The sequence below is a fragment of the Lutjanus erythropterus genome, chromosome 19 (genome assembly GCF_056507025.1).
Source record: "Lutjanus erythropterus isolate fLutEry1 chromosome 19, fLutEry1.hap2, whole genome shotgun sequence".
NCBI classification, from domain to species: Eukaryota; Metazoa; Chordata; class Actinopteri; order Lutjaniformes; family Lutjanidae; genus Lutjanus; species Lutjanus erythropterus.
In genome coordinates this window covers 1,536,336-1,547,302 of record NC_139335.1, presented here as the reverse complement: position 1 = coordinate 1,547,302, position 10,967 = coordinate 1,536,336, and the positions used below count along the sequence as shown (strand labels likewise).

The 10,967-nt window shown below is 40.2% G+C and overlaps 1 protein-coding gene across 1 annotated transcript; it reads left to right on the top strand.

Annotated features, from left to right (window-relative positions):
• On the top strand, positions 1-8,549 carry atxn7l3a (ataxin 7 like 3a). Its single transcript, XM_084743725.1, has 14 exons — positions 1-249; positions 1,476-1,518; positions 1,918-2,017; positions 2,123-2,255; positions 2,342-2,513; positions 2,622-2,719; positions 2,808-2,830; positions 2,940-2,985; positions 3,967-4,004; positions 4,095-4,163; positions 4,268-4,311; positions 6,559-6,630; positions 7,299-7,435; positions 8,297-8,549. The coding sequence occupies exons 3-14, from the start codon at positions 1,967-1,969 to the stop codon at positions 8,515-8,517; spliced, it is 1,104 nt and encodes a 367-aa protein (XP_084599851.1). The 5' UTR covers positions 1-249; positions 1,476-1,518; positions 1,918-1,966; the 3' UTR covers positions 8,518-8,549.
• Positions 8,550-10,967: the final 2,418 nt, after the last annotated feature.

The window sequence follows — 10,967 nt, the reverse complement described above, 5'->3', positions numbered from 1 at the left end:
GTCGTCTTGTGTTTCTGTTCGGCTCTACGTTGTTGGCCTCCTCGGTGTCAAGCGGGTTTGTAACGTTAATTTAATCGACACACGAGCCAACAAACAATTTAAACGAGGCTTTTGTTTAACCGACGCTGGGAGGATGAACGTTGCGGAACACCGGTTGTCTCGTTAACGTGTTTTTATGTGGACCGACACGGCGGTGATGTTTCCTCCTTCACAGAAACCGCCTGCTTCAGGCTGAGTTTTCATGACAGGGTAAGACAGAGGAAACTGTTTTTTGTTTCTTTTTAGTCAAATTAAAAATATATCGTCACTACATCATATATTTAATGTTTCATGGTACTTTGGTCACGTCAAACTTGCTAGCAGAGTAGCAGGACTGCTAGCAAATGCTAACTGTGACAAGTAATGCAGGTTGCCAGGTAGTGTGTTGAGTTTGCTAACAACTGTCATTAATATTGTATGCGTTACTGTCACTCTGCTTTTCCTCTCCGTATAACGTCAGTTAGTTAGTTAGTCGTTGCTGAGGTTGTTTCGATGGCTGTTTTACCTTTAAAGTGTTTATATCTCTTCAGTGTTTATAGTGTAAATAAAGACTCTTTGTACCTTTTTTTTTGTTAACCTCACCTGACGCAGTGTGATGTAGTGTCAGGGTTGCCAGGTCTGTGTGACAAAACCAGCCGAATTGCAGGTCAAAACCAGCATGAAAGCCAATAAAGCTGTCTCAAAATCCAGCCCAGTACCAGAACTCAAAATAACTTCCAAACCATTTACACTGCTTTTTAAGTCCAACATAAATGCTAGTGTAATATCTTTAAAGTAACAGCATTAAAGGCAGGTTTCCCTAAATAGTTCTCTCACCTTGGTCTTAAAATGGCATTATTATTTCGTACATTTATTAGAGACATTATATTAAATGAAATATGTGAATAGGTCGAGTCAGGTTGGAAGTATTTGGGTGTCATATTATTTCAGTTAAAATATGAATCTCGGAATATGGATTTATAGATCATATTCATGTTATTTTCATGGAATGTAGGCACTGACTGTGCAAACCTGTGTAGCATTAATGTATGTAATGCGTCATTTGACTACACGATCAGCCATCAGCATTGACTGGATATCTACAAAAAATGCTGCAAAAACAATTTAACGGATCAGATTCATTAAACAATAAGGCTGTTGCTTGAAACAGCCTGTGTTGCCTGTCATTATTCAACAAATGTGCTGTCTTCTGTATTTTATTATGTGTAAAGAATATTTGCCAGTTTATCGGTATCAGATTTTTTTTTTTACTCCCTAATATCGGTATTGTCATCAGCCCCAAAACTACAGTATCAGTCAGGCCCTACATCCAATGTAACTAATATGTTCACATCTAATTTGTATAGTTTTTATTGGATGGATGTTAAATTAAATAATTTTTAAAAACTCCTGACATCTGACAGCTGTTAACTTGTTTATTTTCTTCTCTTCAACAGAATGAAGACATCTCTGCAACAAGTGTTGATAACTGTTTTGAAAGTAAGTAGTTAGATTCATAAACTGGATCCTTGATCACAGGTTTTACCATGCTGACCTTCTGCTGCTATTGTTGTCATTATCGATTAATCTGCTGATTGTATTGAGGATTAATAATTTAGTCGATATAATGTCAAAAAACTGGAAAAAAGCTTTTCATTTGTTTCCCAATTGCTTCGTTTGTCCAATCAAGTTCACAACCCAAAGACTCTTCGTTTGTAATAAAGGACAAATAAAAGCAGCAAATTGTCACATTTAAGAAGCTTGAACCAGCAAATATTTGACATATTTGCTTGATAGCTGACAACTAATTTTCTTTCAGTCTGCTAATAATCAATTATTCGACTACAGTTGCAGCTCTCATTCCAAGTTCGTTTGTTTTTCTCTGTTAAAAATCTGCAGGTCAGCGTCTTGTTACCTTGCTATCAAGATTTCCCCGACAGATTTTCAAATGAAAATGGAGGATATGCCCCTGTCAGGCCCAGACAACACCAAGCTGGAGGTGAGTGAATATATATGGAGGTTTTAAGTCCTCCTTTAACAGGTGGACATTATTTCTTTTCATGGGTTTGATTCTGAATGATCTTGTTATATGTTGTTGTCGTAGGCCTTGGTCCATGACATCTACTCTGAGCTGGTGGAGGATGCCTGTTTGGGTCTGTGCTTTGAGGTGCATCGTGCTGTGAAACAGGGTTATTTCTTCTTAGATGAAACGGACCAAGAGAGCATGAAGGAGTTCGGTCGGTGCCGCGATTTCCACTTGTTTTTTTGTTCTGTTCATCTTCAGCGTGTTTGCTTACAGTTTTCACTTTAACTCCTCTTGCAGAAATCGTGGATCAGCCAGGAGTGGACATATTCGGCCAAGTGTACAATCAGTGGAAAAACAAAGAGTGCGAGTGTCCGAACTGCAAAAGATTAATAGCAGCTTCTCGCTTCGCCCCGCACTTGGAGAAATGTCTCGGCATGGGACGCAACAGCAGTCGCATCGCCAACCGCAGGTCAGTCGGTAAAGGTCATTCAGGACTGGTAGAAAATGGGTTTGAACATGTGATCAGAGCGTCTGACTGATGTCTTTTTTTTTTTTTTTTTTTTTTAACCTTTAACAGGCTAGCCAGCAATAACAACATGAGCAAATCAGAGAGTGATCAGGAAGACAACGATGACCTCAATGACAACGACTGGTCGTACGGAGCAGAAAAGAAAGGTGAGCGTTTAAAAACCTCAAGCATATTTAAGGAAAAACTCCAGGTTGCTTCCACAGAAATTACAAACTTCTTATTTCCATGTTACAGCCAAGAAGAGAAAGTCAGATAAGGTACATTTTCATTTGTTTCACCGTTTTAGCAAATGATGTCAGAGTAAATCATATATATGTCTTAATGTGAATAAGGTTCATCTAATCTGACATATTTCCTTTGAAACAGAACCAAAATTCCCCAAGAAGATCCAAATCTATAAAACATAAAAATGGTAAGTCTATCAGGTATTTTGTTTCTTGTTTGAAATGCAATTTAAAATAAGTTTTGTCTTTCCTGTAATATTTTTGTCCGTCTATCAGCGTGCCTGTATGTCATCCATGATCAGTAATGAGCTAAACTGTGAAGGCAGCGTAGCTGAAAACAGTCAACAATAAACAGTCTTCATATTAGGAATAAACCTGCCTCCCGTGTGAACTGTCTGTAGCTGAGCAGGGTCGGCCTTCACTACTGTCTAATGTCAACCTCAGTGTAATGTAGTGAGGTTACACAAGCAAAGCTTTAACTTTACTGATCCAGGACCAAAATGTCAGCATAGTGCAGTGTTTGGTGAATACATGAAGACTAAAACTTGGAAGAGTTTTGCAGATCTTGTATGTAAGTCCAGGTGCACAGCAGAGTAACTTCACAGTTCATTTACTGCTGAGTAAAAGGAATAGCTTGGCATTAACCTGCAAAATACAGGAAGTTCTCTTGCAGGAGTGCTCTATTTATACAGGATGAGCAAATGATATCTGATTAGCTGCAAGCCAGTTTCCTTTTTTTCATTGGTACAAAAAGAAAAGAGTACTGTAGTGACTTTACAAGGAACAACGATGATTGAGACAGTGACAAAACACACAAGTACACACAAAAACAAACAAAACATAACAGAAAAACAAATAAATAATGATGAAAACTTAACATGGCACATTGGCAATGACAAAATAGGGGAGAAAAATTAAAATAAATAAATATATTACAGTAAGAAATAAGGCCCAAATCTGTCTGATCCTGTTGGGTTTGGGCACAGATCTCGAGTATATCAGTCAGAGTGGTTGGAAACACTCTTGATTGTGACATGAGAACATCTTTTCAAAAATAAAAACAATCCCCAGGCAAATGAGTTCAAGTCTGATTTTGAAGATGTTTTAATAATTTTAACGTTGTGTGTTGTATAAATAAAGAAGGTCAACGGTTCTGTGTTTTTTCTCAGGTGAGCTTGGGAGCAGCGTCACTTCAGAGGCTTACAAGGTGACAAATCCTCCTGTGTTTTTCTTGGTGCCATCAAATCTTCCATCTTCAGTGCCAAGTATTAATAACAGTGCTTGTCTGTCATTTCAGTACAACTATAATACTGGCATCAGTTATGAAACTTTAGGCCCTGATGAAGTCAGATCCCTTTTAACAACGGTGAGAAACTTTACATGAATGGTCTGTTTCCCAACAATAATTTTTACTACGCTCGTTTTTTGAATGAGAGATGTTGATCACTAAAGTAGTGTTTGTTTCTGCAGCAATGTGGGGTGATCTCTGAGCACACCAAGAAGATGTGTACCAGGTAATTACTGCTTTTATGGTGCTAATATCTGGGTTTATACAGAATAGTTTGAGGTGCTGTAACACCTGGCGCCATGTTATTTAATCCTGAGGTTCGTGTCTTTATGTCCCTCAGTTTGGCCCTTCTGTGAAACATTGTCTTTAAAACCAAATCACTGGAGACATGATCAGCTTCATCCGTGTATTTATGAAAATGATCATGTACAGTGCTGCTTGAAAGTCTGTGAACCTCTTGATCAGTTTAGAGTTTTCTTATTTTATCATCACCAGTTTTTTATATAAGAAATGTCAGGTTTATATTTGTTAATTGAATGTACTTGTTGAGAGGGAAGTGACCCTATGCAAAACCCCGCCTCCAAAAAGCAACTGTCCAATCATAGATTAACAATCGTAACTAGAGCTGTCAAGCTTTCCATTTCTCTCCATGTTGAAGGTGTGCAGGAGGCTCTGAGAAGAGTGATACTCGGCGTTTCTTGAGTCTGGATGATGGCGTCTTTTTTGTCGTCTCAGAAACGTGAAACATAAGAGCACACATGTGGTGAATGTACTGAACTCTGTCTTCATCTGCTCTAACAGAAGCTGCAAATGTTAGCATGTCTGGCTAACTAATGCAAGCTTTAACTTTACCTCCAGCCAAACCTGTTTGATCCCACTGCATCTGCATTTGTCCTGTGGGGGTTTGAGGAGGAGGATGTGGGCTGATGAAGAACCAAAGTTGGTCGATGACAGTGCATCTCTCTGGCTCACTGTCTCAGGTCTAACACATTTGGGTGCTTAATTAGGCAAGTAAGCAGACCAATCAAATGAGACGTCCTTAGGAAAGGGTGAGCCGGACAGAGGAAACGAACCAAACCACCGTAGCGCTAAGGCGTAGCCACGCAGATAAACTATGCTGAGCACATCAGGAAGAAGGTAGTGACAGCCCATCAGTCTGGGGAAAGTTGTAAGACCATCTCCAAAAGATTCCAGCTGCCTCCATCCACTGTAAGACAAATCATTTACAAATGGAAGGTATTCAACATGACCACAACTCTGCCTAGAAGTGGATGCCCATTAAAACCCATCAGCAAGAAGCACCAGAAAAACACTAAATCACATCACCCGTAGAGAGTTGCAGACCTCTCTGGCAGCATCTGGAATAAATGTACGTGTCTACAATCAGACAAAAGTTGAACAGATGTGACATTCATGAGAGAGCTGCTAGAAAGAAGCCTCTGCTCTCAAGAAAGAACAAAGCTGCCAGAAAGCACCTGGAGAAACTAGAGGCCCTCTGGACAAATGAGTCCAAAATAGAATTATTTAGTCATGATCAAAACCACCATGTTTGCAGAGAAGCCAACACTACATACCAAGAAAAGAACCTCCTCCCAGCAGTGAAGCGTGGTGGTGGCTGCTTCTCTGCCTCCGGACCTGGACAACTGGCCTGTCAACAAATTCTTGATCAGAATCTTCTGCTGTCAGTCGGGGAGTTGAAGCTGGGCCAAAACTGGGTTATGCAACAAGACACAGGAATGTTTTTTTAAGAGAAAGGGGCTTCATACTCTGGATTAGCTGGACCACATGTCCCATCAACCTCTCTCAACTGGCTGAGTTCTGCAAGGAGGAGTGGGCAAAAAGCCACAAAGCAGATGCAAGAGACTGGTTAGTCGTTAAAGAAGCCATTTGGTTGAAGTAATGGCTGCAAAAGGAGGCGCCACAAGCCACATACTTTTGCAAATGTCAAAACTTCTTTTTTTTGTGAGATAAACCACATTTGTTGGATAAATAATGAGAATATATCTTTTTTTGTGTGTGTGTCCTTTATTTAGAAGGTCTGCTTTATAAAATTGGGGTTTGTATGTACATTTTGTTTTTTTACAAAAACAATGGCCATGTCTGCAGGGTTCATAGACTTTCAAGCAGCACTGTATGTGGGGACTAACTCGGGTACACAGGTGGCAACTCATTGCGTTATCTGGACCAGTGATTGACTTGTTTTTCTCTCTAAAATTCAGCCAACAAATTCTGCAAAGAGATCAGATGACAGATGTTTTTAACCAAAGCATGGAGGACGCTGTCAGTGACCAACCTCTAACATTTCTCAGCCTTTAACGCCTCATCGCTGCTCTCCCTCATCTTAATTGGTCACTGATAGTGTCTGCAGCAGTCCGTCCCACCTACCTCTGTCCCTCCCTGTGTGCTTGCATGCATGCAGGCAGGGCAATGCGTCACTTAGGGGTGTATGTAATGCCACCTTGTGTCCCACCAGGTCTCAGCGATGTCCCCAGCACACGGACGAACAGAGGAGGGCCGTCAGGGTGTTCCTCCTGGGGCCGTCCGCGTGAGTGTGCCCTGTCCCCCCCTTCCTCCTTCCTCCTTCCTCCTTCCTCCTTCCTTCCTTCCTTCCTTCCTCACTCACCCTCCCTCCCTCAAGTGTACTTAACGAAAGTCATGTTTGGATGAGTGTTGTGACCCTCATGCAGGTGTGTGCTGATAACAGAGACAGAAACAGGACAGTGCTGCTGGTCGATGTTGTGCACACAGCTCTTTGTTGATTTGTGGAAAAATTATTGCCAGTTTGATCACTAGTTGAAAGGTGGATGTACGTCCGTGTGCTCCACCTGTTTTCACATGTTTGGACCTATTTTTCAACTGACAAAGATTACGATGAAACAAACGACTAATTGAGTAGTGGAGTTATTATTGCCAGATTGATATTTTTCACCATGTTTCACCAACTGATCAGCGTGAATATAATGGACAGATTGATTGGCAGTGAATTATTTGCAGCCCTAATCTTGATATGCACGTTAAATACTTTATAAATGAGAAATAATCCTGAAGGCCTCACTGGTACAGATCATTGACTCTCTGCTGCAGAGATTATAATCATCTTGCCTCCCCTTTAACTATTTTTTAAAACTAGATTTATCAAACCAACATCTTTTTTTTATCACCGTGTGGTCAGTCTGAGTGTTGTTGTCTGTGTCTGTGTTTCATGTAAAACAGGCCGTCGCTGCCTGACGCAGACGGCACCGTGGAGAATGACAGCTTTGACATTCCAGATGGACAGACCCTGATGAGCCGCCTGCAGTGGGAAGACTCCCCTGATATTTCACCCACTGACTCTGCATCATCTAAAGCCAGTAAGCAAGCAGCATGCATCATTTTTGTGTGTGCGTGCGTGCGTGCGTGCGTGCGTGTGTGTGTGTGCGTGCGTGTGCGTGCATGTGTGTGTGTGCGTGCATGCGTGATGCAGAACATGCAGAATTTTCCTAATTTTATCTTTAACTGCTTCACATTTTACTTCTAGGTGTTTCTGTTTTGGCTGATTAATGCACTCTAAATTTTAACTGTTTTTAATTATTACTGATGTTTTTATTCATTTTTAAAAATTTTATTGTGGCTTTTATTGCTTTTTGCTTCTTGTTGCTACATTTATGTACGTTTCCCTTTGGTGTTTTTTGTGTCCAGGAGCTTTTATTTTATTGTTTTACTCGCCTACATTGTAAATGAGGTCTCTACCTCAGAGTGAATGAATGAAGGGAGAGACGGTCTACTTACCTCAACACAAGACCAGAAAACCATACAAAGCTGGGAGTTAAAAATCCAGGGCAGGACTCTGCAACCTTTACAATCAAGAAACATTTTTGGCCAAAAAAAAAAAGGGAAAAATATCTGCAATAGATTTTTGAGTTGTGAGCCCTGCTTCAACTCTTGAGATTTGAAATAAACTTTAAAAAGTTTTACTGAGCTATAATAGTTGAGATGATTTACTTTTCTTCATTAGACAAACGTGAACCTTTTACTTTAAGAAACTCCAAAAAAAATGTAGTTAGGAAATAACCAGAAATATGCAGAAGTTGATGTTCTGACCTTAGCTCATGAGGAACAACATGAAGAGAACAAATACGGTTAAATCAGATTTTAGGTTTATTATGTAAATTAAGAGGCTCCTGAAACAAAGAAGAAGCACACAGATCATAACATTTCTGTCGCTCTCACAGGTATCAACCATTCCGATTCCAGGAGGCCCAAGAAAAAGAAGAGGACGTCTCTCGGTTTAAACAGCGGAGGAGGAGGAGGAGGAGGAGGAGGAGGAGGAAGCCTGACTGGAGGCGGTGGTGGCAGCAGCAGCTCTCAGAGTAATATCAGCTTATCGACCAAAAAAAAGCGGCCCAAACTCTCAGCACCTTCTATTTCCAGTATCTATGACGACTTAAACTAAGCATAAACCCTGTCTGTCAGACCTGCTCCTCCCTCTTTCACACTTCCATCTACAGGCCTGGACAGTACGGGATGAAACTTGACATAGTAGTTTTTAATTCATGCAGCCTCGACAAGTCAGGCAACTTAATGAACATTTCTCCTTCTGTATCATGAACACAGCGTTCTAAGAACTGTGGCTGGTCTTAGAGCAGTTTGTCCCCGTTCGTCCACACAAACATGAGTGAGGTCAGGACAGGATGTCAGGATGCCAGTCAACTTGAAAAAACATTCTTGACATGTTGAAACTGTTGATACAAACTTTGAAGCACATTATCACCTAAAATATCATTATAAGATGAAGAATTAAGATTATTTTCAATTGGAACAAACTAGGGCCTGAGTCTGGGGTCAGTATCAGTCAGGTTCTAGAGCTAACGATGAAAAACAGCCCCAGAAAATAAGTACACAAAGGTTAAATGGACTGGAGTGTTTAAACATATGGTTTAAGCAGGATTTGTCTTAACTGACAGCATCACTACAGTCTCAACTGTTCATCTTAATTTTTCAAACTGAGAGATTAAAACTGAGCTGCACGAAATAGTAGAAAAACTCACAGGTGTCATTAATATTAGAAGCTCTGCATTTTCTTAATTTTGGTGCCTGCAGCTGTCCATGCTTTCTCACAGCCTGCTATAACAAGTGAAAATGACATTTATCCTGAACTATTAGTTTAAAATTTAAGACTTTTATCAGTTTTAGTCAGTCGTAAAGAGTTTCTGTTGTCCTAAAACCTTTTCCTCAAAGTATGAGATGGTTCAAGTCTTAAAATTTGTCTTTCTGAAAGCTTCAGGTACTCTTATCACTGTTCATGGTCCTGTGACCTGTCCCTCTTTTTAGACTCTGTGTTCATTATCTCTGCCAGGCGTAACTTTGTGTGTGTGTGTGTGTGTGTGTGTGTGTGTGTGTACATGTACATGTACATGTACATGTGTGAGTGACCTGGAGCTAATCTCACATACCACTGGACCGATCAGCCCAGTACTTTTTGTGTACTTTTCTGACTGTATGATTGAGGGACTCTCATGGTTGCAGTGATTCAGAATTTCTGCAAAACCTTGAAAAGCCGATATAGAACCTGTACTGACTGCTGACTCCTCAGAACTCGTAACCAGCCAGCAGGAGCCTCAAGTCATCAAGTAATAGCAGATTTCGGGGAGTAATTAAATCACAGTATGAATATAAGTAATGTGTTACAGTTACTGAGAAAGAAAGCCTTTATTGGCTCGTGATATAGAGCCAGATAATAAAATGTAACAATCAGAATAACTGTATTTTAAGAGTAAACTTGTTCATGCATTTAAAATCAGCCACCTGTCAGGAGTTTCATGTAACCAGCTGGTGCTTTGTGAACTTAGAGACGTATGAAACCAGATGCTGGACTCAGCTCTGAAGACAAACACTCTGTGTTTTCTCATTTTATTATTTTATTAGAGTTTTGGGGGTCAGCAGTCTCTTCTACCACTCTGCAGCAGCTCGTCTGTGGCTTTGACAAAAATTTATATGAAAATGAATGATTGTTCTTTTTCATATCATTTTAGTTTTCACTAATTATTGTGATAGTTCACACAAAAATGAAAATTCAGTCATGATCTTGTCATCCTCACGCTGATTGAAGGTCAGTTTTAGTTTTTCAGTCCACAAAACTCTGCTGGAGTTTGACAGGAGAACAGTGTTGCAGAATCTCCCAAACATTGGAAGTGAATGATGACCAGTCTGGTCTAATCCAAGTCTCCTAAAGCCCCAGCATGCCAAGTTGACTAAAAATGTTACGTCCATCATGTTTTTATCCTGAATCCTCTTTAGCTTGGAGCCACGTTCACATGCACACTGTCTGAACTCTGTGTGTGTGTGTGTGTGTGTGTGTGTGTGTGTGTGTGTGTGTGTGCGTGCGCAAACGGCATGTCAGGGCTTTAGGAGACTTGGGTTACACCAGACACACAGTATGGAGGCATTTTATTTTATTTTTTTCCAGTTGTTTTTTATGTTTGAAAACTGGTCACCATTCACTTCCGTTGTTTGGGAGATTCTGCAGCACTGTTCTCCTGTGAAGGAAAGAAAAAACTCAGATTGCAAAATTCTTTATTCGTTCTTATGTTTTGGAATGGCTGCTCTAAATTTTGCTGGTTGCTGCAGATGCAAAAAAAAAGTAAAGTCAGAGGAAAACAGAATTTAACAGATGTTTCTCAAGACAGACTTTTTTTCTGATGGAAAAGTTTGCTGACCCCTGTCATATATAACTTCTATATAGAACCTGTACCAACTCCTGACTCCTCAGCTGGTAGGGGCCTTCTAGCAGCGTTGGGGAGCTACATGTAATTAAATTACAAAGTAAATGTAATCTCTTACAGTTACTGAGAGGAAAAATGTGTAATTAAATCCGAGTTCCTGATGTAAATATAGCTGAATACA